Raw genomic sequence first — 27,809 nt, forward strand, 5'->3', positions numbered from 1 at the left:
AGACTGAATGTAAAGAAAATGAAAATTATGGCAACTACACCTACCAATTCGTGGAATGTAGCAGGAGAAATCATGGAGGTAGTGACCACATTCCGTTATCTAGGTTCCCAGATATATGCTGATGGCGACTGCAGCCATGAAATCCGGAGACGCCTGTTGCTCGGTAGACAGGCGATGTCAAACCTTGACAAGGTTATAAGGTCCAGAGATGTAACAAAAAAAAATGGCTCTGAGCACTATGGGACTCAACTGCTGTGGTTATAAGTCCCCTAGAACTTAGAACTACTTAAACCTAACTAACCTAAGGACAGCACACAACACCCAGCCATCACGAGGCAGAGAAAATCCCTGACCCCGCCGGGAATCGAACCCGGGAATCCGCGCGTGGGAAGCGAGAACGCTACCGCACGACCACGAGATGCGGGCCCAGAGATGTAACACTAGCAACAAAGATCCGTATTGTGAGGGCTATGGTATTTTCAGTTACGATGTACGGATGTGAGACCTGGACCATTAGAAAGGCTGAACGGCGAAGAATTGACTCCTTCTAATTGTGGTGTTGGAGGAAACTTCTTAGAGTTCCATGGACTGCAAAGAGAACCAACAGATCAATATTGGAGCAAATAAAACCAGATTTCTCACTGGAAGGTCTAATGTTAAAACAAAAGCTGACCTACTTTAGGCACACAATGCGAAGGCATGCCTCGCTGGAAAAAACATTAATGATGGGGAAGATTGAAGGAACTAGAAGAAGAGGACGTCAGAGGATGAGATGGATCGATGGCGTCACAGAAGCAATGTGTTCCAACCTGGAAGGTCTACGGGAGAAAGTCCAAGACAGGGAAAAGTGGCGTGATTTGGTTCATGGGGTAACGAAGAGTCGCAACCGACTAAACGAATAGAGAGAGAGAGAGAGAGAGAGAGAGAGAGAGAGAGAGAGAGATGGGATCCGTACCAGGTCGGGTTGACAGAGGAGTTAGAGAAGGTCCAAAGAAGAGCGGCGCGTTTCGTCACAGGGTTATTTGGTAAGCGTGATAGCGTTACGGAAATGTTTGGCAAACTCAAGTGGCAGACTCTGCAAGAGAGGCGCTCTGAATCGCGGTGTAGTTTGCTGTCCAGGTTTCGAGAGGGTGCGTTTCTGGATGAGGTATCGAATATATTGCTTCCCCCTACTTATACCTCCCGAGGAGATCTCGAATAAAAAATTAGAGAGATTCGAGCGCGCACGGAGGCTTTCCGGCAGTCGTTCTTCCCGCGAACCATACGCGACTGGAACAGGATACGGAGGTAATGAGAGTGGCACGTAAAGTGCCCTCCGCCACACGCCGTTGGGTGGCTTGCGGAGTATAAATGTAGATGTAGATATTACCGTTTTGTTGTTTGTCTGTCTGTCAGTCAGTCAAACCATTAAGAGTCCTTTTTCTCAAGAACGGGTCGACATATTAACGTCTATGCTCCCTTGGAAGTGTAAAAATTTTAAGCTTTTTAAGACAGTGCAATAATAAGATACAGCCATTTATGCTACATATTTCGGCACTCGAAAACTCTCTCATCTTTACCTATAAGATGCTTCCCGCTCACCTAGTCTCATAAAATTCAGCAAGTTTTCGCAGTACAAGTAGAACAAAAAAATCTGAAATTCTTTAAACTGTAATTATATGACATAAAAAATATATTTTGCTATTTATTAAAGTAAAACTGTACGGCATGAATGGCTGAGAGACCTCGAAGGGCAGGTTCAGCCGTCTAATTGTTTTTCCCTACCCTTCGCGCCCGTAGGCACCTCTCCTTCGCGAAGTATGAGAGCTGTGTATGTAAGTGTGTCGGTTACTCGGTGACTTAATGGGTGTGTTTGTAGTGTAGTGTCATGTTAGCGTTGGAGATGATGAGAGAAGAGAGATGGCGAAAGCCGGTTCCGGCACGTAGCCTATTCCTTTCGATTAGCACCATGGGGGCCGCCGAACTTAAAGTTTGGAACGGAACGCACGGATCGCCATCAACACCGCCGCATGTCCGCACTTCATGAGCCACAGCGGAGAATCCACGACATTTGGGCAAAGACTGGTAATCAGGGATTTTACGCCATCACCTCTCCTGTCCCCTCTACCGTAAACGCAAAGTGGAAAAAGCCAAGAGCGCAGAGTAATTGGGCGGTCACTTATCCAAGTACTGGTCATGACCGACGGTGTTTAACTTCGGCACGACCATTTTTTGCGATTTGAACGTGATTTCTACTTATCATACGTCAAAAGCATAATGGACGAACATCACTACATGCTGTGAGATAACGGGCGAGTGTGGCGCTCCGAAAACATTCCAAGTTCAGAGTGGCGGCCACCGCGTGGTGCATCAGCCGCGTGGCTGGGAATCCTATGGTGGCGCTGTGTCTATGAAGGAGACAGGCAGGGAGTGCCAAAGATGGCGGACTTTGTGAAACCTTCATAGCAGACATTTCACAGTTCGTACACAAGTTAATAGTAGCCAGATGAATCGATACCTCAAAAAGAAACATGTACATTGCCATTGTTTGCACGACGATTCTGATGGTGTAATCAGACTTTTAATATATTTATTAGTTAAAGTTTAGTATCTGACGATAAATTATATAAGTAACACCTAGCAAGGAACTTCCTAAATCTAAACGGTTCATCCGATTTCGTCGATCTACATGTCTTTAGAAAGCTATTACCAGTGTAAACCTAAACTGGTATGAATTACAGGCATGTAACTTAAATATTACATGAGTTATTGGAGGTCAAAGTGACCGATTACTATCGATTGTGTCAGGCCATACGTACTCCACAGTTACACGAAAAAAACGGTAGCAGCATGCTTATAAATATATTTATTCATCTATGTCTTTGTTTGTATCCAATATATACCATTCATGATGAAATTAGTAACATATTTACTATGTTATAGAAAGTAGAGACATTAGACTACTGGCCTACCTTTTGCTCTATTCTTTTTATATATATGTTTATTTAATTTGTTTATGTATCTAATAATGTGGGTTAAAGCGTCTTTATGGTCCAGCCGTAGGGATATTTATTTAATTTCAAGTTATTTAAATGTAAATCCAGTAGTTCGAATGTGTTTCATTATGTTTGTGTGGGTGCGTTGGCATGAAGACATGGCGCGAGCGCTCTAACCAATCACAGCGCTCGTAAATGGGGAGACTGGATGGAAGCGAGTTCGGGTGAAGGGTTCTGGAGTACGGCACAGGACACGGGATTGCTGAAAGTATCGGCGCGACGGACGCTCGGTCGTGGTAGAGACTTGGAGAGTGTGGAGCGGTTTGCGCGTGGTCGCAAGAGATATACTTCGGAATACCGACTTGTGAACTTGTGAGATTTCCGTAGTTTCTACAGTGAAGCGATTAAAAGTGAATATTTCGCGAGCTATGATGTTATTCATAACTAATTACGTGAAGTAGGAATCTAATGTTCCCATTTTATTTAGTTTATATTTTATTCAATTGCTGGACCATCGACACCAATAAGTGTTTGGTAGAAATATACCGCATTCTCAAAAGTACTTCTACTATCGTACTCACCATTTAAAGTCGTTAAGATAGTACCTGCAGGTTTTATTTGATTGCAGACTTTCATTTATAAATTTATATGTTACATTCATAATTCGCAATTGTCGAGTGATACAAACCTTCTACCATTCGATTCAAGTGTGTAATCGTATCGTATACTGTAGACTCAGCAGTATTTGGCCTGTAATGCGGCAACTACGTATCCCAGCCAATAGACAACGAAACCAGCCAAAACTTTTAATATTGCAGCTCCGAGTTGGAGAGTACGTAGTTGAGGGCCACACATCATTCCTCCATTTTATTTTGAAAGCCCGCAATGCAAACACAAAATGTAATTCATCGTCATGTTTTAGTAACTAAATAAAAATGTTTTAATGAATCTTCTCTCTCTACATACATAAACTGCTTGCTTCTTTTTGCATGTCTGGGTTAGTCTGAGGAACTACTGTAGAGATTTTGATACGGTTCAAATGGTTCAAATGGCTCTGAGCACTATGCGACTTAACTTCTGAGGTCATCAGTCCCCTAGAACTCAGAACTATTTAAACCTAACTAACCTAAGGGCATCACACACATCCATGCCCGAGGCAGGATTCCAACCTGCGACCACAGCGATCGCGCGGTTCCAGACTGTAGCGCCTAGAACCGCTCGGCCACTCCGGCCGGCTTTTGATACGAACTTGGAATTCCTGGGACTAATATCTTGCTAGTATCGATGACCCTAACAGCCAACATTCGTTGAGAGTCTCGATTCTCTCGTTGGTTGATTTAAAGGGGGGGAGGGGGTTGAGGAAGGGACCAAACTGCTTGGTTATCGGTCCCTCGATTCCCTGGATGGATGAACAAAGTCATGGGATACCTGCTACTATCGTACTGGACCTCCTTTTGTCCGGCATAGTGCAGCATCTCGACGTGGCACGGACTCAATAGGTCGTCGTTAGTCTCCTGGAGAAGTTATGAGCCATGCCGTCTCTACAGCTGTCCATAAACGCGAAAGTGTTGCCTGTGCAGGATTTTGTGCACGAACTGACCTCTCGATTACGTCCCGTAAATATTCGATGGGATTCATGTCGGCCGATGTGGGTGGCGAAATCATTTTCTCAAAACGTCCAGAATATTCTGCAAACCAATCGCGAACAGCTGTGGCCCATTGAAATGGCACATTTTCATCCATAAAATGTCGCCGTTGTTTTGGAACATGAAGGGCTGCTAATGGCCCGCAAGTAGCCGAACATAACCATTTCCAGTCATTTGTCAATCTATTCCATGTAAACACAGCCCACATCATTATGGAACCACGATCAGCTTGCTCAGCGCCTCACTGAAAATTTGGGTCCAAGTCTACACTCGAACGCAACCATCAGCTCTGACCAACTGAAATCAGGACTCATCTGACCAGGCCACGGTTTTCCAGTCGTCTAGGGTCCAACCGATACGGTCACGAGCCCAGGAGAGGTGCTGCAGGCGATGTCGTGCTGTTAAAAAATGCCCTCGCGTGGTTCGTCTGCCCAGTAACGCCACACTTCGCCGCACTGTCCTTACGGATGCGTTCGTCGTACGTCCCACATTGATTTCAGCGCACATTTCACGCTGTGCTGCTTGACTATTAGCAGAAGTCTACGCAGACGACGCTGCTCTCGGTCGTTAAGTGAAAGCCGTCGGCCACTGCGTTGTCGGTGATGAGAAGTACTGCCTGAAATTTGGTATTCTCGGCACACTCTTGACATCGTGGGTCTAGGAATATTGAATTGCCTAGCGATTTCCGAAATGGTATGTCCCATGCCTCGAGCTCCAACTACCATTCCGCATTTAAAGCCAGTTAATTACCGTCATGTGGCCACAATCACGTCAGAAAACTTTTCACGTCAATCACCTATGTACAAGTGACAGCGCTGTCAATGCAGCGCCCTTTTGTACCTTGTGTGTACGATAGTAACGCCATTTGTATATGTGCATATCAGTAACCCATGACTTTTGTCACATCAGTGTATATACACACATCAAAAAAAGTTTTGCATCACCCCAGTTCCCAGAATTCCTGAAGATATACGTTGAATGTAAATATTGTATCAGAGACACCGTCCCCTTTGATTGTTGAGAGATGTCACTAAACACACCTAAAGATGTAAACAACTATGCATGAGCAGCGCCTATTAGACGGAGGGGGTCCGACAGCCGATCAGTTCCAGTCATTCCACCTGGAAGGAGGTAGACGGCTCGTGTTGTCTGCAGTTCAACCATGTCTAGATGGTAAATACCGCGGTGCTATCGCGTCCGAATTGTTACTTATTGCCAGAAAGGGCTCTCAACAGGGGAGTGTCCAGACGTCTCGGAATGAACCAAAGCGATATTGTTCGAATATGGAGGAGATGCAGAGAGACAGGAACTGTCGATGACATGCCTCGTTCGGGCCGCCCAAGGGCTACTACTGTAGTGGATGACCGCTACCTACGGATTATGGCTCTGAGGAACCCTGACAGTAACGACACCATGTTGAATAAAGCTTTTCGTCCTGTCACAGGACGTCGTGTTACGATTCAAACTGTGCGCAATAGGCTGCATGATGCGCAACTTCACTCCCGACCATACAATGAAGGCTTTCACGACCAGATGTTTCAGATCCCTACAATTCTTCCGGGTTGTATGACCGTGGTTAATGGAACTCTTCTATCCCTGACGTTTCGTCCAGAGCTACGTTGGACATTTTTGGAAGTGCTCCTGGTTGTGGTGAGTCGGCAAGACTCAGCACAACCAGAAGAACCTCCGAAGATGTCCAACGAAGCTTTGGACGTAACGTGAGGGATAGAAGAGTTCCATGGACCACGGCCATACGACCCAGAATAATTCTCGGCAGCTGTTCACTCCCGACGTCCATGGCGAGGTCCATGTTTGCAACCACGACACCATGCAGCGCGGTACAGATGGAGCCAACAACATGCCCAATGGACCGCTCAGGACTGGCATCATGTTCTCTTCACCGATGAGTGTCACATGTGAATTGAACCAGACAATCGTCGGATACGTGTTTGGAGGCAAACCAGTCAGGCTGAGCGCCTTACACACACTGTCCAGCGAGTGCAGCAAGGTGGGCTGTTTTGGGGTGGGACTATGTGGGGCTGATGTACGCCGCTGGTGGTCATGGAACTCGCCGTAACGGCTGTACGATACGTGAATGCCATCCTCCGACCGATACTGGAATCATATCGGTAGCATATTGACGAGGCATTCGCCTTCATGGACGAAAATTCGCGCCCATATCGTGCACATCTTGTGAATGACTTCGTTCAAGATAACGACATCGCTCGACTAGAGTGGCCAGCATGTTCTCCAGACATGAACCCTATCGAACATGCCTGAGATAGACTGAAAAGGGCTGTTTATGGACGACGTGACCCACCAACCACTGAGAGGGATCTATGCCGAATCGCCGCTGAGGAGTGGGACAATCTGGATCAACAGTGCCTTGATGCACTTGTGGATAGTATGCCACGACGAATACAGGCATGCATCAATGCAAGAGGACGTGCTACTGGGTATTAGAGGTACCCGTGTGTACAGCAATCCGGACCAAGGTCTCGCTGCATGGTGGTACAACACACAATGTGTGGTTTTCATGGGCAATAAAAATGGCGGAAATGTTTATGTTGATTTCTATTCCAATTTTCTGTACAGTTTCCGCAACTCTCGTAACTGAGGTGTTGCCTAATGTGTGTAGATAATTAAGTTTGTAGGGAACTTTCAGTGCGCGAATCCTACTCGCACGTCGCCAGTTTTTTTTTTTTTTTAAGGAATTTTTTTCCAGCCCGCGGCTTTGTTCCAGCCAGAGGAGGGTCGCTGTGACGACGGCTCTGCCGTGCTTGCGTGTGCAGGAGCGAGCAGGATGAGGAGGAGGAGCGCGCTGGGCAGCGCGGCGCTGCTGCTGGCGGCCGGGCTGTGGCTGGCCGGCCCGGGCCTGGGCCCGGCGCCCGTGGCGGCGCGCGCCATGCTGCTGCCGCTGCCGCGCGACGCCGCCAGGTTCGCTGCGGCCGCCGCGGCCGCCGAGGCAGAGTACGACGCCGTCGCCGGCGCCAACTGGCCGGACGACGAGCCGCCGCCTCAGGGGCTCAGCCAGGTCAGTCGCCGGGCAACGCTTCTACCGCAACCTCACAGCTAAAGTGAATCTACAGGGCGCGGCGCTCAAATCCGGACAAACGAAATATTTTTTAAAGAGCAAATTTACTAAAAAGTACAAATCAATATTAAAATCCTTTTACATATACAGGGTGGTCCAAATAATCGTGACCGGGCCGAATATCTCACGAAATAAGCGTCAAACGAAAAAACTACAAACAACGAAACTTGTCTAGCTTGAAGGGGGAACCAGATAGCGCTGTGGTTGGCCCGCTAGATGGCGCTGACTTAGGTCAAACGGATATCAACTGCGTTTTTTTAAAAATAGGAACCCCCATTTTTATTACATATTCCTGTAGTATGTAAAGAAATATAAATGTTTTAGTTGAACCACATTTTTCGCTTCGTGATAGATGGCGCTGTAATAGTCACAAACATATAGCTCACAATTTTAGACGAACATGTGGTAACAGGTAGGTTTTTTAAATTAAAATACAGAACGTAGGTACGTTTGAACATTTTATTTAGGTTGTTCCAATGTGATACACGTACCTTTGTGAACTTATCATTTCTGAGAACGCATGCTGTTACAACGTGATTACCTGTAAATACCACATTAATGCAATAAATGCTCAAAATGATGTCCGTCAACCTCAATGCATTTAGTAATACACGTAACGACATTCTTCTCGACAGCGGGTAGTTCGCCTTCCGTAATGTTCGCACATGCATTGACAATGCGCTGACGCATGTTGTCAGGCGTTGTCGGTGGATCACGGTAGCAGACATCCTTCAACTTTACCCACAGAAAGACGTCAGACCCGGTGAACGTGCGGGCCATGGTATGATGCTTCGACGACCAGTCCACCTGTCATGAAACATGCTACTCAATACCGCTTCAACCGCACGCGATCCGGACATCCATCATGTTGGAAGTACATCGCCATTCTGTCATGCAACATCTTGTACCAACATCGGTAGAACATTACGTAGGAAATCAGCATACATTGCACCATTTAGATTGCCATCGATAAAATGGGGGCCAATTAGCCTTCCTCCCATAATGCCGCACCATACAATAACCCGCCAAGGTCGCAGATGTTCCATTTGTCGCAGCCATCGTGGATTTTCCGTTGCCCAATAGTGCACATTGAGCCGGTTTACGTTACCGCTGTTGGTGAATGACGCTTCGTCGCTAAATAGAATGCGTGCAAAAACATCTGTCATCGTCCCGTAATTTCTCTTGTGCCCAGTGCCAGAGCTGTACACGACGTTCAAAGTCGTCGCCATGCAATTCCTAGTGCATAGAAATATGGTACAAGTGCAATCGATGTTGATGTAGCATTCTCAACACCGAGGTTTTTGAGATTCCCGATTCTCGAGCAATTTGGCTGCTACTGATGTGCGGATTAGCCGCGACCACAGCTGAAACACCTACTTGGGCATCATCATTTGTTGCAGGTCGTGGTTGACGTTTCACCTGCGGCTGAACACTTCCTGTTTCCTTAAATAACGTAACTATCCGGCGAACGGTCCGGACACTTGGATCATGTCGTCCAGGATACCGGCCAGCATACATAGCACACGCCAGTTCGGCATTTTGATGACAATAGCCATACATCAACACGATATCGACCTTTTCCACAATTCGTAAACGGTCCATTTTAACACGGGTAATGTATCAAGAAGCAAACACCGTCCGCACTGGCGGAATGTTACGTGACACCACGTACTTATACGTTCGTGACTATTACAGCGCCACCTATCACAAAGCGAAAAAAGTGGTCGAACTAAAACATTCATATTTCTTTACGTACTACACGAATATGTAATAAAAATGGGGGTGCCTATTTAAAAAAACGCAGTTGATATCCGTTTGACCTATGGCAGCGCCATCTAGCGGGCCAACCATAGTGCCATCTGGTTTCCCCCTTCAAGCTAGACGAGTTTCGTTCCTTGTAGTTTTTTCGTTTGATGCTTATTTCATGAGATATTTGGCCCGATCACTATCAATGGACAATTACTGAACTATATGAAAAGAAACGTGCGCACACTTTATTCAGCATGTAAACGTCACTACAGATATTCGAATTTAGGTTATGACATGTTCGACATGCCTGCCATCATTGGCGATGATGTGACGCAGAAGAATTGCATAACCCGCTGAAGTGTCGGAACATCGATGCTGTCGACGACCTCCTGAATGGCTGTTTTCAGCTCAGCAATGGTTTTCGGTTTGTTGCTATACACCTTGCCCTTAACATAGCCCCACAAAAAGGATTCGCATGTGTTCAAATCCAGAGAATATGACGGGCAATAGAAGCCCATGCCAGCGGCCTCTGGGTACCCCAGAGACGGAAAGCAGTCCCCAAAGTGCTCCTCCAGCACATCACTTCCCTGCTTCGATTGGGTCGAGCTCTGTCTTGCGTAAACCACATGTTGTCGAAATCGGGGTCACTTTGGATAATGCGGATGAAATTATCTTCCAAAACTTTCACCTACAGTTTGGCAGTCACCGTGACATCAAGGAATATCGCACCGATTATTCCGTGACTGGACAGTCCACACCACCCAGTCACCTCTTGAGGGTGAAGAGACTTCTCGATCGCGAAATGCGGATTCTCAATCCCCCAAATGCGCCAGTTTTGCTTATTGACGAACCCATCCAAATGAAAGTGGGCTTCGTCGCTAAACCAAACCATAGAAAGTCCACACAAATTCCCATTATTCCCCGCGGCTAACCGTGCAGTTTGAGTGTCCTAACGCAAACCGTTCAGAAGTTACGACGACTTTATTTCACATAGTTCAATAATTGTCACCCTGTAAGTAGTGGTACCTTTCAAGAGTGACATTACTCGATGTAACTCCCTTCAGCCGCAATAACTGCCTCCAATTTTGTACTGAAGCGATCGCACGCACTCTTTAAAACAGCACTGTCTATTTTCGCAAATGCTGCTTCGATAGCGGTGCGCAGAGATGCCACATCAGAGTGCCTCGTCTTATTGGTAACTCTTTCGAAAATGGCTCTGAGCACTATGGGACTTAACATCTGAGGCCATCAGTCCCCTAGACTTAGAACTACTTAAACCTAACTAACCTAAGGACATCACACACATCCATGCCCGATGCCGGATTCGAACCTAAGACCGTAGCAGCAGCGCGGTTTCGGACTGAAGCGCCTAGAACCGCTCGGCCACAGCGGCCGGCATAACTCTTCAACTACGCTCCAAACATAGTAGTCGATGGGGTTCAAATCCGGGCTACTCGGGGTCAGAACTCCTTTGACCAGAAAATGCAACATCATCCGACAGCCAGTTTTGGACTAAATGGCTCATATGAGCCGGTGCAACGTCCTATTGAAAGACATATTGTCTCCCCAAAGCCACAGTTACCATCCACGGTTTCACGCCATTCGCCAACACTCGCAGATAAACTTCTTTTGTGACAATTTGTCCATTTTCAAATAAGTGTGGCGGTCACTGAACACAATAATTGGACGCGAACACCAGACTTCTCCGAAGCATTATACTTGGCCACAATATCGTAATCAGTTGATCTCGGGTACTCCAAGAATCGAACTATTTCTGTGTGCGAACGCTCAGCACGAAGACTTTCGATAATCGCGCCTCTTCGGGCGTACTCCGCATTTGTCCGTAACATCTCGGGCATTTAGAAGTTCTGACTGCTTACTAGATGCCTATTGCTTTCAAGAACGCCAATCGCGACCTCCGGCGGAAGTACGATATCGCGGGAAATTCAAATTGAAATTTGTCCGGATCTAAGCGCCGCACCCCGTATACTGGGTGAGGCAGCTAAGACGGCCACCCCAAATACAGGACCAGTATCCTGAAAGTTGCACCGAAAATATTGCTGAAAGGGGGAGTGCTGCTGCCGTGCGGTTTTCAAGAGTGGATTGGTAGTCAGGGACTCGTATTGTTAGCCAATCAACAGATTGTAATAATACTTACAAGGGAACCTCCCCATCGCACCCCCCTCCGGTTTAGTTATAAGTTGACACAGTGGATAGGCCTAGAAAAACTGAACACAGATCAGTCGAGAAAACAGGAAGAAGTTGTGTGGAAGTATGAAAAAATAAGCAAAATATGCAAACTGAGTAGTCCATGAGGAAGATATACAACATCAAGGATAGCGTGAGCTCAGCAGAGCCGTGGTCCCGTGGTTAGCGTGAGCAGCTGTGAAACAAGAGGTCCATGGTTCAAGTCCTCCCTCGTGTGAAAATTTTAATTTCTTTATTTTCGCTAAGTTATGATCTGTCCGTTCGTTGATTGACGTCTCTGTTCATTGCAATAAGGTTAGTGTCTGTGTTTTGCGACCGCACCGCAAAACCGTGCGATTAGTAAACGAAAGGACGTGCCTTTCCAATGGGAACCGGAAACATTTGATCGCTAGGTCATAAGTCAACCGATTCCTCCACAGGAAAACACGTCTGATATATTCTATACGACACTGGTGACAGCATGTGCGTCACATGAGAGGAATATGTTGTCGATCCACCTAACTTGTACACTTGGCGAATGGGTAAAAAGATTCTTCTAACTTGCCCGATTTAGGTTTTCTTGTGGATGTGGTAATCACTCCCAAAAAGCGATGAAAACGTAAGAGTTTGTCACAGACTGAAAATAAAAAATTACAGTTTTCCCAAGGCTTGAACCGAGGACCTCTCGTTCCGCAGCTGCTCACGCTAACCACCGGACCACGGCGCTCCTGACCGCCCACTCGCTTGATGTTGCCTGTCTTAAACATGGACTACTCAGTTTGCATATTTTGTTTATTTTTTCATAGTCCCACACAACTTCTTCCTGTTTTCTCGATTGATGTGTGTTCAGTTTTTCAAGGCCTATCCACTGTGCCAACTTATAACTAAATCTGAGAGGGGTGCGATGGGGAAGTTCCCTTGTTAGAAAGTGTATTTTTGTGCAAACATGCATTTTTTAAATGGAGCAATGCCTATTGACATTAACAAAATGAAAGTAGCATAAATTAGAATGTCAGTGAGGTTTGCTGCAGGATTCTAATGCGAGCCGTTTACGAGACATGGTATTTTAAGTAGCTCCCGCACCGATACTTGTTTGGCCATTCAATCTGCGTAGTAGCTAGGTACGATGCCGTTATGTTTGCTTACAATGTGCTTGTTTATCCCTCGAGTGCTTTGCGACTGGCTAATCAGTTAGTGTGTGACCAGTCCAAGCAGTAGGTCGTGAGTGGACGATGGGACTCACCATCGGAGAAAAAGGCGACATGCTCATGGTGCATGGAGAGTGTAGGAAAAATGCAGTTCGTTCTTGCACGGTGCATGCGGTAAGATGTCTCAATAGACGTCAACCATCTCGGCAATTATTTATCAACCTCTTCAACCAGTTACGCGAAAGTGATACAGTAGCACCTACACGACGTGACAGAAGGAAACAAATGACGACGGAAGAGGGGGAAATTAATGGTCTTGCTGATGTTGCAGTTTGGGTGTTGTGTGCTGTCCTTAGGTTAGTTAGGTTTAAGTAGTTCTAAGTTCTAGGGGACTGATGACCATAGATGTTAAGTCCCATAGTGCTCAGAGCCATTTGAACCATTTGCTGTTGCAGTTGATCCGCTCCCGCGCAATCGGACGATGAAGTGGCAGGAGTCAGTCAAGTGTCCTACGCATACTCCATCGACATAGATTCCATCACTATCACACCTCTCTCTATCAAGAGCTTCATGGAAACGATTATGAGAATCGTGTTAACTTCCGTATATAGGCATTATGACAGGATACTATACATGTATCTTGTTTAGTGGTGAAACCGCGTTTACCAATCACGGCCACGTAAACCGCCGAAACATGCACTATTTGGCTGTTGACAATCCCTGCTGGCTTCGTTATGTGGGACGTCAGCAACCACCGAGTGTAAACGCGTGGTGTGGGATAGTGAAACCACCACATTCCTAAACGACTGTCTTCCAAGAACGCTAGAAGACATTCCCCTGGAGACTAGGAGGAAACTTTGGTACCAACATGATGGCTGCCCAGTGCACGAAGTACTGCAGTAAGTCTTCACGAATTGTTTCCAAATTGGACGCAGAGAACCTATACCTTGGCCGGCCCGTTCCCCGATTTGACTCCTGTAGACTTTTTTATGTGGAGAAAGCTGAAAGACGCGGTCTACGGGGTCATACCAACAGCATCCTATGATTTGCAACGTCGTATTACCGCAGCCTGCTCGAACATCTCCACTGAAACGATAGGACGTGTGCAGCAGTCGTTCCGTACCAGACTGGAAGCGTGTGTTGCCGCTGCCGGTGGTTATTTTGAACGCATCCTGTAGTGGTTAATTGTCTCGTTACTGGTCAGAATCCACATAACAGGTGCACGCACTTGGGTTGTTCTTTAGTATGTGTTACCACAGGTATTGTCGGGGTAGGAAGTTTTTAAAATACGATATCTCATAAACGACTGGCACAAGAATCCTACAACAAACACGACTGATTTTCTAATTTACCTTACTTCTAGTTTCTTAATGTCAATAGGAATTGTTCCATTAAAAAAAACGTGTATTTGCAAAAAAAAATACACCTTCTAAGTATTATCACAATCTGTTTAATGGTTCAAATGGCTCTGAGCACTATGGGACTTAACATTTATGGTCATGGTCATTAGTCCCCTAGAACTTAGAACTACTTAAACCTAACTAACCTAAGGACATCACACAACACCCAGTCATCACGAGGCAGAGAAAATCCCTGACCCCGCCGGGAATCGAACCCGGGAACCCGGCCGTGGGAAGCGAGAACGCACAATCTGTTTATTGGATAACAATACGAGCCCCTGCCTACCAATCCATTCTGTGAAAATCGTACATCAGTAGCACTTTCCATTCTCGCAGTTTTGCAGTGCAAGTTTTTGGTGATTCACCTTGTATATCTAGAATGAAAAAATATATCGAGATGAGATTTTCGCCCAGTTATAGCGCACAGTATGATGAATTTCCTGATGTTCCATTTTTATCGTTTGGAGTAAGGTTGGCTGTTATCACTGAAACAACCGGTGTTCGGTTGTATCTTTTTTTCACGTCAGAAACCCGAACTGTTACAAACGCTCAAAATTACCGAATTTTCTTTCCTATTACTTCCTGTAATAAAAGTAAAAATCGAACAATTGTTAAGACATTTTGACACTCTCTCTCGCAGTTTCAGGATTTGTAGAATTAAAATATTAACTAGACAAATAAAAGAATACTTAGTCCGTTCACGGTTCTCTGCTTTTCTCTAAAAGTGATAAGTGGTTGAATACTACAAAAAACCACGCGTATTCTTTGATTCTAATTTTTTTAATCTCCGCTCAGAAATAGTGTTTTAATCGGGGATCATACCACTATTTGGGCATTACGAATAGTCTGTGTTCAACCGTGAAAAATGAGGTTGAAGAATTCTGTTTTTCTTGTTAATCTGTTCGTTTTCAAGCGCTACAAGCAGATAAAGGGATATTATGTAGACACAAGCAGCAGATCCGCTCCTTTCTTTCTTTTTTTTTTTTTTTTTTACATTATGAATAAACTGTTGTTAAGTTTTTAATTTATTACTGTTACCAAATTTCCTTCCTCTTTCAGTATTTCATAGAAATGGCAGACAACTCTTCAATGTTTTAGAGCAAATGACGCATTGTACTTCACTGCTAATCACCTCATAAAAATATTTCCAGACTAGGGTTGGTGCCATTATGCAATACAACGGATGTCCAGCGACGACAGTGAGAAATTACCGTACAGATCATGTGGGGGAAAGTCTTGCACTCTTCCCATTTTCTATGACAATGTCATATTTTAAACCAGTGTAAATTTTACGAACAAAAATTACCCCCTTATTGAAAAAGGTTTATTTAAAAATTAAAAATCTTAGTACTGCCACTTTGTCTTATTGATATTTCGATTTTTTTACTCGGGTATTTGTTAAAAAAACACATATTATAACACATACCAAATAGATACCGAAAAATACCGGTTATTCAGAACTATAATACCGGTATTGATTTTAACAGGTCGGTTTTTCCCATCCCTAGTTTACAGTCGCTGAATTATTTGTCTTTCTTTTTTTCTAATGGAATTATATGCTGTTTTCTGTGGCATCTGAAGCAAGCTTCTACGAAAAACTTCAGCGACATAAAACGTATGGGATCAAACAGTGTCAAGATAACAGCGCCGCAAATCACTGTCCCGCCGGCAGAAAAAGAGGTTCCACAAACGTCAGCCGTATTATAACAAACGTAAGCAACACACAACTCAGGTTCGGTTCCTGCGTTTATTATTAAAGCGATCTTACCAGGAGCTCAAAAAATTTACCTGGAACATTGCTACAGGCTATAAAGTGGTTCTGGAATAACAACAGCGCACGTTGAATTTCATCTGAAGTCTATGGCAGCACAGGTCCGTGTTGCAAGGCGTTTCATGTCTTCGGGAGTCGTCTGTATTCCCTAATAGGCCTCTTGTTTTAATTTTCACCACCAATAAAAGTAAATTTGGTGAGCGTGCACACGATTTTGTGTTCTAGTGCTTTGAAAATGTTCTTTTACGAGGGTCTGTCACTACATTTGTGGAGTGGGAGGCACATTCGTCATGTTGGTAACACACTGATTGTCTTGCGTCCAATGGGATGTCTTCCAATAACTGCGGCAACACGGCACGGATGATTGATATAGTACGGTACGACACGCAATGAGAGGATACACAAATCCGTTATCAGCAGCACTGCTCATTTTTAAATTACTTCTTGACGCACTTTCCTCTAAATCATTTACTTATTTTATCACTTTACTGTAATAGCACTTGTAGCAACACTTCAACTTCCATACTAACAATGCCTCTCAGATGCAGAGCTACACACTACACAACATAACAGTTCCCTGTCCCATGCTCGACACTCTACAGACGCGGCTGCCCGCAAAGCTACTCCACAACTAAACCAGCGATATGACAGTACGCTTACATGTTTGTATCAGGGTAACAATGGACTCTGTAATAAAGCGTCATCTGTGAGTCAATGGTTCGTGAATAAAAACATTCCTGAAATGGACTGGTCTCCCCAGAGCACCGATCTGAACCGAAACGAACACTTTTGGGTGGACCCCAGCATCGAACATTACCACCTTCTCTGGTTTCGGCTCTTGACGAAGAATGGGCTGCCATTTCTCCATGGACATTCAGAGACTACATTGAAAGCGTCGTCAGCAAAGTTCAAGCTACCATCACGGCAAAAGATGGAGATACACCATATTACTGTCCACTAATACGTGATGGACACTTTCGATCAGACAGTGTAATTCTCGTGAAACACTGTTCAGTACATTTAGAGAAGCTGTAATCGAAAAACAATGGGCGACTATTATGCTGAAACGAACGCATATCTCGCGTAGGAAACATGAAAAAAAGGACATTAAGATACATACAGATGCAAACAGAGTGTCATTTTGCCTCACTCAATATACCGATGGAATAGGAAAGAAAACTGATAATACTGGTACGATTTACCTTCAGCCATGCACTGTACAGTGCCTCGTGCGCCTTTTATATAGAAGTAAAATTCATTTCTTGACTGAATGGTCAGGGCAGTCGGTTTGAGATCAAGCACAGTGAAAAAAATCAATTGCTTTCACCCTAATCGCAAAAGCTGGAAGTGAAGCAAAGGGTTCCTCAAATAGAAATGAGCTCACTGGACATATCATTACTCACCCCTTTAAAAGAGCATATTTGTCGAAAAAAATGGCTCTGAGCACTATGGGACTTAACATCTTAGGTCATCAGTCCCCTAGAACTTAGAACTACTTAAACCTAACTAACCTAAGGACATCACACACATCCATGCCCGAGGCAGGATTCGAACCTGCGACCGTAGCAGTCCCGTGGTTCCGGACTGCAGCGCCTAGAACCGCACGGCCACACCGGCCGGCCACATTTGTCGCTTTGGAGCACTGCAGATGATGTACAACATCTACGAAGGGGTCGTGTGAACCTCCACCCGTACAATAAGTCATGCCAGTGAAGCGGTGTGTATGTGCCAGTAGACTGGATGGAACTCCCACAGTAAAGTGGCGCGTCGTGGGACGTGACAGAGTGGCAGAATCGGAAGTATCGTGAACCAGAATGAAACTTCCACTCTGTAGCGGAATGTGTGCTGATATGAAACTTCCCTGGCAGATTAAAACTGTTGTCAGACCGAGACTCGAACTCAGGACTTTTACCTTTCGCGGGCAAGTGCTCTACCGACTGAACCATCCAACCACGACTCACGACCCGTCCCCACAGCTTTAATTCCGCCAGTACCTCGCCTCCTACCTCCCAAACTTCACAGAAGCTCTCCTGCGAACCTTGCAGAACTTGCACTCCTGGAAGAAAGGATACTGCGGTGACATGGCTTAGCCACAGCCTGGGGGATGTTTCCAGAATGAAATTTCCATTCTGCAGCGGAGTGTGCGCTGATATGAAACTTTCTGGCAGATTACAGCACTTGCACGCGAAAGGCAAAGGTCCCGAGTTCGAGTCTCGGTCTGACACACAGTTTTAATCTGCCAGGAAGTTTCACGAAGTATCGTGTTTGGACACGCCATAACCAAACCATGAATGAAGTTGCCCGACTTGTTTTGTATCAATACAGACTGTCAAAGTGTCTACAATTCTGTACCACTCGCACCCACGTAATACGGCGTAAGAACTGTGGCTGTAAAAATATCCTGACAGGGACCAGAGACAAGTATCACGCCTTATCAAGGACAATCGGTTTCATACTCGACAAGAATAGCTGCTGTCAGTAAATGTAGGTACATTTGAATCATTTTCCGAGCGAACAATGCAAAGAGAACTGCATGCAATAGAAATATGGGGGAGGGGAGGGATACCTCCCAGAACGTCACTGCTTGCAGCGCACTTAAGGCTCCACCTCTTCAGTGTAACAAACAATACAGGAAGTGAGACCTTAACTTTTCCCGGCGATTCGAATGTTCAAATAACTTACGGGTTTGCTGCCGGGTGAAGTCGTCGGACACCGCCGATATTTCGACAGGAGCACACCCTGCCATTCTCAAGGCACAAATGCAAGGAAGAAAAAATGTGCAAGCAAATTTAATACCTCGGTTCGTAGAGGAGAAACAAGGAAGATACCACACACAGAACAAGTGTCAACACAACCAAAGATAACCAACATCAGAAATATCGATGGTTACTATTAATCAACAGATGAGGTAGCACTAATTTTGTGTCCCTCTGTTTTTTGAGGAGAGACAGAGCCGGATTCCAAGCAGCATTTAAACAAAATCCACCAGTGTAGTTTCCCAGATCATTTTCCATTGAAATTTCGGTACAAGGTGAGGTTTCTGTAACGAATGAACGAACGAACGAAAGGAGATAGGTGTCCAAAGCGTGTATGTAACCAACCGCATTTGCATAGTTGATACTCAAGTTTCAATTAGACACAAAACAAGAATTATCAGAATTCTGTGGTACATAGTGACATGTCCGGCATTCCGGAACGATGCTTTCAGTCTCTAGCGGAGTGCGCACTGTCTTGAAACTTACTCGCAGATTAAAACTGTGTGCCAGTTTGGCAATCGAGCCTGGAACAGTGCCTTTCACGGACAATGTTCTTACCGGCTGATATCCCAGCACGACTCACTAACGTCTCCCTCCTTCGTTGCAAACATCACAGTACATCTCTTGCATAACTTGCGTGACTAGCACTTCTGAAACAAAGGATATCGCGGAGAAGCAGCTTAGCCACTGTGCAAGGGTTGTTTCCGGAATACAACTTTCATTCCGCAGCGGAGTGTGCGCTGTTACCATAGTAGAGGGTTGTGCCTGAATAGCTTGGTTGGTAGGAGCGTAGGCCGCAAAAGACAAGATTTAATGTTAATTTCGCTCCGATAAGCAGTTTTAATCTGTCAGGAAGATTCACCTTCAACATTACCTACTGTTTGTTACGCAAGTTACAAGATAGTGTTTGAAAGTTCCCGAAATACATAAATTAAAATTCTTATGTTTCACCTAGATCTCATTCTGTACCGTTAGCTTCAAACTAGTCCCCTATGGAGCGAGTACGTGGATTCCAACAGTTCTGCCACATTTGAAATGCATCCTTGAAGTCTGTCTGTCTTAGAGTGTTTGGTACCCTCTACGGTTCCTCTTGAATCTCCTTCGCTGTATTAAATATTCACCACTTCAAATTGACTTTCATCTTGAGGAACATGAAGAAGTTACATGGAGGTGAGTGTCGTGAGTACGGCGGATGGAGAAAAGTGCCATCTTGTAAGATCTTTCAAGTTAATAGTCATAAACCTAACTTTCATCGCCGGTGATACCCTTTGAAAGAAAGTTCGGATCGTCCTGAAGCAGTTGCTTAAGCTCCCTGCCGACTTGCAAGTGATTTTGCTTCTGATCTAAGTTTACATGTAGCGTAAATTATTTCCAGGGTGTTGCAAAGGATTTGGATGGCCTGTATACAATCTTGCTGAATAAGAATCCTCGCTTTCTGAATACTTTCTAGTGTGGTTCTAGGACACGAACGACCGGAACGGGCGTCATCATCAGTTCGCATGAATTTGAAGCGGGGAACCAGTCGTAAATCTGTGCCTGACCTAAAAATGCCTCAAAAAGCTTGCTCCAAAATTTGGCATGTTTCTGCAGCGATTTTCCCAAGTTTTGTTTAAAACTTTGTAGACACACAGCTTTTTCAGGCCAGCTGTCGTTAAGTTACGGAAACATGACAACGGAAATATGTTCATTAACCAAACCACTCAGCTCGCAGCCACTTGCCAGACTTTTAGTGGGTATGTACGTGGAGGCAAGTAGCTGTACTACAGGGTATTTATACGCAATTCACGCGCAAAATTCGAATTTCGGTAACTTATGGATAGCACTTCGCCTCTTTGACCGTCAGATGGACGCCTCGTAGTGAGTGAGTGTGTGTGCATGTGTGTTCCGCAGGAGGAGCAGACGCGGCTGCTGCGCATGCTACTGCTACGCATGATGCAGGAGCGTGACCAGCACGCGCAGGCCGACCACGACGTCGGGCCACTGCTGGAGCCGGGAGATGTCGCAGACGACCCCGAGGGAGACGGCGAACACCCGCTCCCGTACGGCGGCCCGCACACTCCCGATGACAAGAGGAACTGTGAGTACCACCTTAGTGAAGAAAGTGCACAACGTACACAGCTGCCAACACTAGTACATACACTACTGGCCATTAAAATTGCTACACCACGAAGATGACGTGCTACAGACGCGAAATTTAACCGACAGGAAGAAGATGCTGTGATACGCAAATGATTAGCTTTTCAGACCATTCACACAAGGTTGGCGCTGGTGGCGACACCTACAACGTGCTGACATGAGGAAAGTTTTCAACCGATTTCTCATACACAAACAGCAGTTGACCGGCGTTGCCTGGTGAAACGTTGTTGTGATGCCTCGTGTAAGGAGGAGAAATGCGTACCATCACGTTTCCGACTTTGATGAAGGTCGGATTGTAGCCTATCGCGATTGCGGTTTGTCGTATCGCGACATTGCTGCTCGCGTTGGTCGAGATCAAATGATTGTTAGCAGAATATGGAATCGGTGGGTTCAGGAGGGTCATACGGAACGCTGTGCTGGATCCCAACGGCCTCGTATCACTAGCAGTCGAGATGACAGGCATCTTATCCGCATGGCTGTAACGGATCGTGCAGCCACGTCTCGATTCCTGAGTCAACAGATGGGGACGTTTGCAAGACAACAACCATCTGAACGAACACTTCGACGACGTTTGCAGCAGCATGGACAATCAGCTCGGAGACCATGGCCGCGGTTACCCTTGACGCTGCATCACAGACAGGAGCGCCTGCGATGGTGTACTCAACGACGAACCTGGGTCCACGAATGGTAAAACGTCATTTTTTCGGATGAATCCAGGTTCTGTTTACAGCATTATGATGGTCGCATCCATGTTTGGCGACATCGTGGTGAACGCACATTGGAAGCGTGCATTCCTCATCGCCATACTGGCGTATCACCCCGCGTGATGGTATGGGGTGCCATTGCTTACATGTCTCGGTCACCTCTTGTTCGCATTGACGGCACTTTGAACAGTGGACGTCACATTTCAGATGTGTTACGACCTGTGGCTCTACCCTTCATTCTAACCCTCCGAAATCCCACATTTCAGCAGGATAATGCACGACCGTATGTTGCAGGTCCTGTATGGGCCTTTCTGGATACAGAAAATGTTCGACTGCTGCTCTGTCCAGCACATTCTTCAGATCTCTCACCAATTGAAAACGTCTGGTCAATGGTGGCCAAGCAACTGGCTCGTCACGATATGCCAGTCACTACTCTTGATGAACTGTGGTACCATGTTGAAGCTGCATGGGCAGCTGTACCTGTACATGCCATCCAAGCTTTGTTTGACTCAATGCCCAGGCGTATCAAGGCCGTTATTACGGCCAGAGGTGGTTGTTCTGGGTACTGATTTCTCAGGATCTATGCACCCAAATTGCGTGAAAATGTAATCACATGTCAGTTCTAGTATAATATATTTGTTCAATGACTACCCGTTTATCATCTGCAGTTCTTCTTGGTGTAGCAATTTTAATGGCCAGTGGTGTAAATGCATTCATTCAGGAGCCGACATTTTTTATGAGAATGCAGTCTCGGCATATTTCACCGATACCATCTTTTCGAGTTATCAGTCAAATCGCGACCTTGTGTTGGAGAAATATTCCAAGCTGTTTCCTTCAAGAAATGTCGGGATCTTTCTCTTATTTTTTAACACCCATTTTATCTGCTAGATTAGCGGACTACTCCGAGTATAGACGCATGTGGAGTCAGAAACTACTGACCCAAAAACCAAGCGAGCTGCTAAGGGAAGAGTGAATCCCAATTGGGAATTTTTAGGAAGGAGTTTTTAGTCCGGGAATTTGCTTTTCAACCACGGGAAACCTCTTGAAAACCTCGGTCGGAAACGCAGGATGAGAGGTGTTTCAACCATATTGACTGATATCAGACGAGAACAATACACTGGTATTATACAAGAACAGTACGTCTTAATAATTGAATTGTCAACCATACAGAAGACCAAACGTTCGATTCCTGGCAGTGTTAAGACTTTTATTTCTTTATGGGAAGACCAAAAAGAAAACCTATTTGAAGGAGAAATGGCTGCCGTGGCTTCGAAATCCAACATTATTAACTGGGAGAACAGAATGCGCAGATGAAGTCATTCACGATCCATTAGATTTCGAACGTCCAACTGCAGAAACCATGTTTCTTCACGTGATGTTTCCGCGGGTTAGAATAACGCAGCGAGTACTGCAGCTTCAATCTGTCATCTGTCTCGGAAGATGGCCGAAAGACACACGGTTGAAATGTCAGTAAAAGACATAGGGTTTCTGTGGTTGGACCCAAAACGTGAAGATGGTACATCATGACGTTTACTGAAGTCGTTATGCCGGTGCACTTGGCGATAAATTTTTTGACCAAGTGAAAACGCTCGGCCACAGTGAGCTCGTCACGGTGGCAAATACCTTCAATACGAAAGACTCCCGCGTATGGTGTTACCATCTCGATCTGTCGGTTTGAATGTCACAGACAATAACAGGGAAGAGCTCAGGATGAGTGTTGCTGCTGGCTGCATTCCTCCCCGTTCATACGCTCGATGCTTGTCATTTAGTAAGAACAGCATCCGCATCGTATGGAGCTAATAGACACCACCATTAATAGCAGTGGACACGCTGTAAAAAAATGGTTCAAGTGGCTCTAAGCACTATGGGACTTAACAGCTGAGGTCATCAGTCCCCTAGAACTTAGAACTAGTTAAACCTAACTAACCTAAGGACATCACACACATCCATGCCCGAGGCAGGATTCGAACCTGCGACCGTAGCGGTCATACGGTTCCAGACTGAAGCGCCTAGAACCGCTAGGTCACTTCGGCCGGCATCTTTATCTTCCGCCCGGCGATTTTAAAACCATCTAAACCATTCATAATACCGAGAAAGGCTTCAACACTCATTACCGTAGGCTTCATGCATCATTTGGTGTATCTCCATGAAGGTTTTCTTGAGTTTCACGCAAAATAAAATGCAGCCGCGTTGCTCCTCTAACTCTGCCATCTCTAAATTCGCAAACAGTGCGACACAACGTTCCACTCAATACACCACTGAACTAACTGGCATACAACAATGAAACTTCCGGTAGTTACAGATTGAATACAGGCGTGTGCAGAGATGCCAACCGCATTACGCTCCAACACATCTCTGGCGCGAAATTAGGAATGTTCCGTAATTTTTTGAACAGACCTCGTATGGAAACAAAAAACAGAAGAAACAAAGGAAAGAAACACGAAATAGGGACAGCTTTTGCTTGGTTACAACGGGGACAACAATTTTGTAACTTCTACGTTTACAACAGATTACATTTACGAAAGGTGTTCGAAAACACTGTAGCCTAGTGAAACAATGTGTAGCACTAGCCCCTACCGGCAAGTATAGGACTGACATGCTCAATCGCTGCACGTACGGCTAAGTACATCATCTGGTGATGTTACATGTTCAACATCTGTCGTCCACTTTATGGATATTTTCCAACGTTTGTAGTCCAATGTATCTTATATTTAATTACTTGTCTCGACTCTACACCGCTTCGGGGTTTTTTAAACGTTAATAAGAATTACCCTGTACACCCTTCACACAACGTAGGTTAAACGCCTCTCTCATCCGTTGGTGCACTCCACGTTTTCCATCACTTGAACAGACGCAGAATCGCGACTCGTCTGAAGACATTATTCGCCACCAGTCGTCTATGTCCATTTTCTGTGTTGTTCGGTCCATTGGAGATGAGCCACTTTAGATGCTGCTCTGAGCAATGGGCATCTGCGTTGTACCCTTCTACAAGTAGGCTCGTATCGAGGTCTCGCGGCAATATTCGCTAGTTGAGATGGACCTGCAATCACGGACAGTATCAACTCCTATCAGTTATGAAAATGACTGACACTGAGCGTGACACTCGTCTCCGCTTCCCTTCGGTTAGGATTTCTTACTACTGTTCTTAAGTAGTGTTACACAGCTGCAAGCGGTGCACCATTCCTTGCAGACACGTTGGACAGTTCACACCGATATCGCAGGAAATCAGGCAACTTCATTCTCACTGTTGTCATGACACTTCCCAACACGTCGGCTGCTTTCTGCCATGGCTCCACGTCACGCCATCTCATTGCGTTGATTCCATGCGACCGACTGGCACATCTACGTCACTTCCCTTCCATGGCTTACGTCAGTGGTTGAAGACAACTTCACCAACTGGTGAAATCTCTAACCCAGCGTTCACTCCAAAGTGACCAATGTGCCCTTTTAAGAGAAGTCACTAATAAAGTGTGTACATTAAGTCCGGGAACACTTTCAATTATTTATTGCACGAGAACTAAACATTGCACAGATGTCATACATATTGTATTTTGAAGAGAAACAAAGGTTTTTTTTTTTTGTAATCATTCGATATGCGAACCACTTTCAATTATTTATTGCACGAGAACTAAACATTGCACAGATGTCATAAGTATTGCATTTTGAAGAGAAACAAAGTTTTTTTTTTTTTTTTTAGTCATTCGATATGCGAACCATGAGTTCAAATGGCTCTGAGCACTATGGGACTCAACTTCTGAGGTCATCAGTCCCCAGTCCCCTAGAACTTAGAACTAGTTAAACCTAACTAACCTAAGTACATCACACACATCAATGCCCAAGGCGCGGTTCCAGACTGCACCGCCTAGAGCCGCACGGCCACTTCGGCCGGCAAACCGTGGGTGACACGCCAGACGTCAATACGATAGTCGAATTCTTGCCGTACCCATCGTCGACTCTGGCAGTCGCTTCCCATATTGTCTCCCGGAGTTCTGCTACATCACTTGGTAGAGGCGGTACATACACCAGATCTTTAATGTGTCTCCACAGAAAATAGTCACACGGAGTGCGATCTGGTGTTCGGGGAGGCCAATTCATGAACTCCAACACAAAGAAAACTCGCTCCGCACCTGAACTCGTTTGCGACTAGCGCTCACTATCGGCAAGTTACCAAACTACGCTGTGGCGGAATACATGAAAAAAAAATTCCAGGGTTTCTCTTCAAAATGACATACGTATGATATCAGTACAATGTTTGATTCCTTAGCAATAAATAATTGAAAGTGTTCCTGGACTTTATGTATGTTTGATTCTTGAGCAATAAATAACTGAAAGTGTTCCCGGACCTTATGTACATCCTGTATTCTGTCTTACATGGTCTTGCCGTACCCGTCCCAGCATGGCATCGTCGACTCTGGCAGTCGCTTCCCATATTGTCTCCCGGAGCTCTGCTACATCACGTGGTAGAGGCGGTACATACACCAGATCTTTAATATGTCCCCACAGAAAAAAGTCACACGGAGTGAGATCTGGTGATCGGGTAGTCCATTTCATGAACTCCAGTTACTTTGGCCCGCTGTATACGATTCTGTTCACTGCACGTGAAAAACCGTTCTGGATGGTAGGTTACGTTCGTGGCCTGAAGATGACACTATGTTGGGTCGAAACTGGTAGCATTAATTAGAAAGAATAAACGACGATAGATTCAAATACAGCCGCTGGTTTTGTTATCATTATTCAAGTACTACGTGTCGAGCTGCAATCCCACTTCCCTTCGGGGATTACCAGAGACTCAATATTTTCTCTCGTGAGCTTGCATTACTGTGTATGCCACGCATTTTCCGTGTGTCCCAACAGTGCAGGGGATGATGCCGACGCTGTGCCACTTCAAGATTTGCCACATGGGCCGGAAGCGGAACCAGCAGAAGGGCGCGAGGAGCGCGCACTGAGCGACGCCACGCCACGCCGCGCCACGACGCCGACGCCGATGGCGACGCCTCCACTCCGCATCGCGCCTCCGCCTTCGCAGCCGCCGTTCGCACCTTTTCGCTGCTCCAACCCGATTCTATTGGCAATCGCAATGAATCTGGGCCGCTTACAGCTATTCTGTTGCTCTCGCTTCTGACTGTCGACCGAAATGTACTTACGCGCGCATGTACGATCCGCTGGACGAACTGGAGTACTACGCCATTTTTCTTAGTATTATCGTTTCTTACCCGCTAACCTCGAACTAATCTTAACTGAATGCAATGCAGTATTAATATGTAGTCACCTGTGCCGTGATTACTTCTCGCTGTTCATTCGCTCGGTACCTTGGAAGCACGGTGGGGTGAACAGCATGCAAACCGCTGTGAACTCGTCTCCGTGGGACGATGTTTAGCTCCAATTTCTTGCACACACTGAGATGAAAAGCGCAAGGATCCTTCATAATGGATAATGTTCACCTACAGCACAGAGCTACTGGTAACCACAGTGTACGCTCACCGGTGTCTCTGGTACATAGATGAACTTTCATATCTGTACAGCAGAGCATTCTCTCTACCTATGATTTTCGTGAAGATCCATACATTATGTGAAACAGATCTGCCTCAAAGCATAGTGGCGGTAAGTCAACGCTAAACGGAAAATACGCTCCACCGTTGCAAACGTCGAACTCAAGTTACTGCACCGGGGCCCTTGGCAGTAGCAGAGTCAGAGATCGTCACTGAAAGTTCACTCCCACATTCGGGTCTGAAAGTCCCCCATACAGTTTACAACAATGACAATAAAATACCTAGATGATCCTTTGTAGACAATTTTGTGTAAACTGGAAGAGCCGAACAATTAACTACAGAGGTATTTATGTCTGTCTAAAGTATTGTATCTTTGCATGAATTTAACACTACATATTGTAATAAATTATTGGTTCGTTAATTATTGTTTTTTATTCGCTAACATTTGTTTTGCTGTACCTTCTGCTTAAAAGATATTCCCATACTTGTGCTGGCTATGAATGTATAATAAATGTCTAGCATTCGTGAAAATGTTTCTTTTTACTAGCTCTCGAATGGTACTTGTCGCAGTTTGCGAATTCTGTTCAATTCAATGTATGAAGCATTTCTCATATTTCCTTAGTGTGCTAAGATCTGTCATATCCTCAGCTAAGGGCATTTTTGGATACCTTACTCCAGACACACTGACTCTGTGTAACGGATCATAGCAGCACTTCCTAAACCAATACAGTAATAATCAAGGTAAGTACCCATT

At 45.4% G+C, this 27,809-nt stretch overlaps 2 protein-coding genes across 5 annotated transcripts in view; one reads left to right on the forward strand and one right to left on the reverse strand.

Annotated features, from left to right (window-relative positions):
* The window catches only part of LOC124605280 (DNA ligase 3), a 640,740-nt gene that overhangs the window by 564,534 nt on the left and 48,397 nt on the right, over positions 1-27,809 (reverse strand). The gene's annotated exons all lie outside the window — the stretch shown is intronic.
* LOC124605281 lies at positions 7,498-27,476 on the forward strand. Its single transcript, XM_047136860.1, has 3 exons — positions 7,498-7,655; positions 20,617-20,803; positions 26,421-27,476. The coding sequence occupies exons 1-3, from the start codon at positions 7,527-7,529 to the stop codon at positions 26,510-26,512; spliced, it is 408 nt and encodes a 135-aa protein (XP_046992816.1). The 5' UTR covers positions 7,498-7,526; the 3' UTR covers positions 26,513-27,476.

Source organism: Schistocerca americana, chromosome 3 (genome assembly GCF_021461395.2).
Source record: "Schistocerca americana isolate TAMUIC-IGC-003095 chromosome 3, iqSchAmer2.1, whole genome shotgun sequence".
Classification (NCBI taxonomy): Eukaryota; Metazoa; Arthropoda; class Insecta; order Orthoptera; family Acrididae; genus Schistocerca; species Schistocerca americana.

What these genes read in the sequence shown, in the direction of transcription:
- LOC124605281 (XM_047136860.1), top strand. Translation starts at nt 7,527, where the DNA reads ATGCTGCTGCCGCTGCCGCGCGACGCCGCCAGGTTCGCTGCGGCCGCC. An exon ending in CGCCTCAGGGGCTCAGCCAG is followed by an intron (nt 7,656 to 20,616) that starts GTCAGTCGCCGG and finishes TGTGTTCCGCAG; the next exon opens with GAGGAGCAGACGCGGCTGCT. An exon ending in TCCCGATGACAAGAGGAACT is followed by an intron (nt 20,804 to 26,420) that starts GTGAGTACCACC and finishes GTGTCCCAACAG; the next exon opens with TGCAGGGGATGATGCCGACG.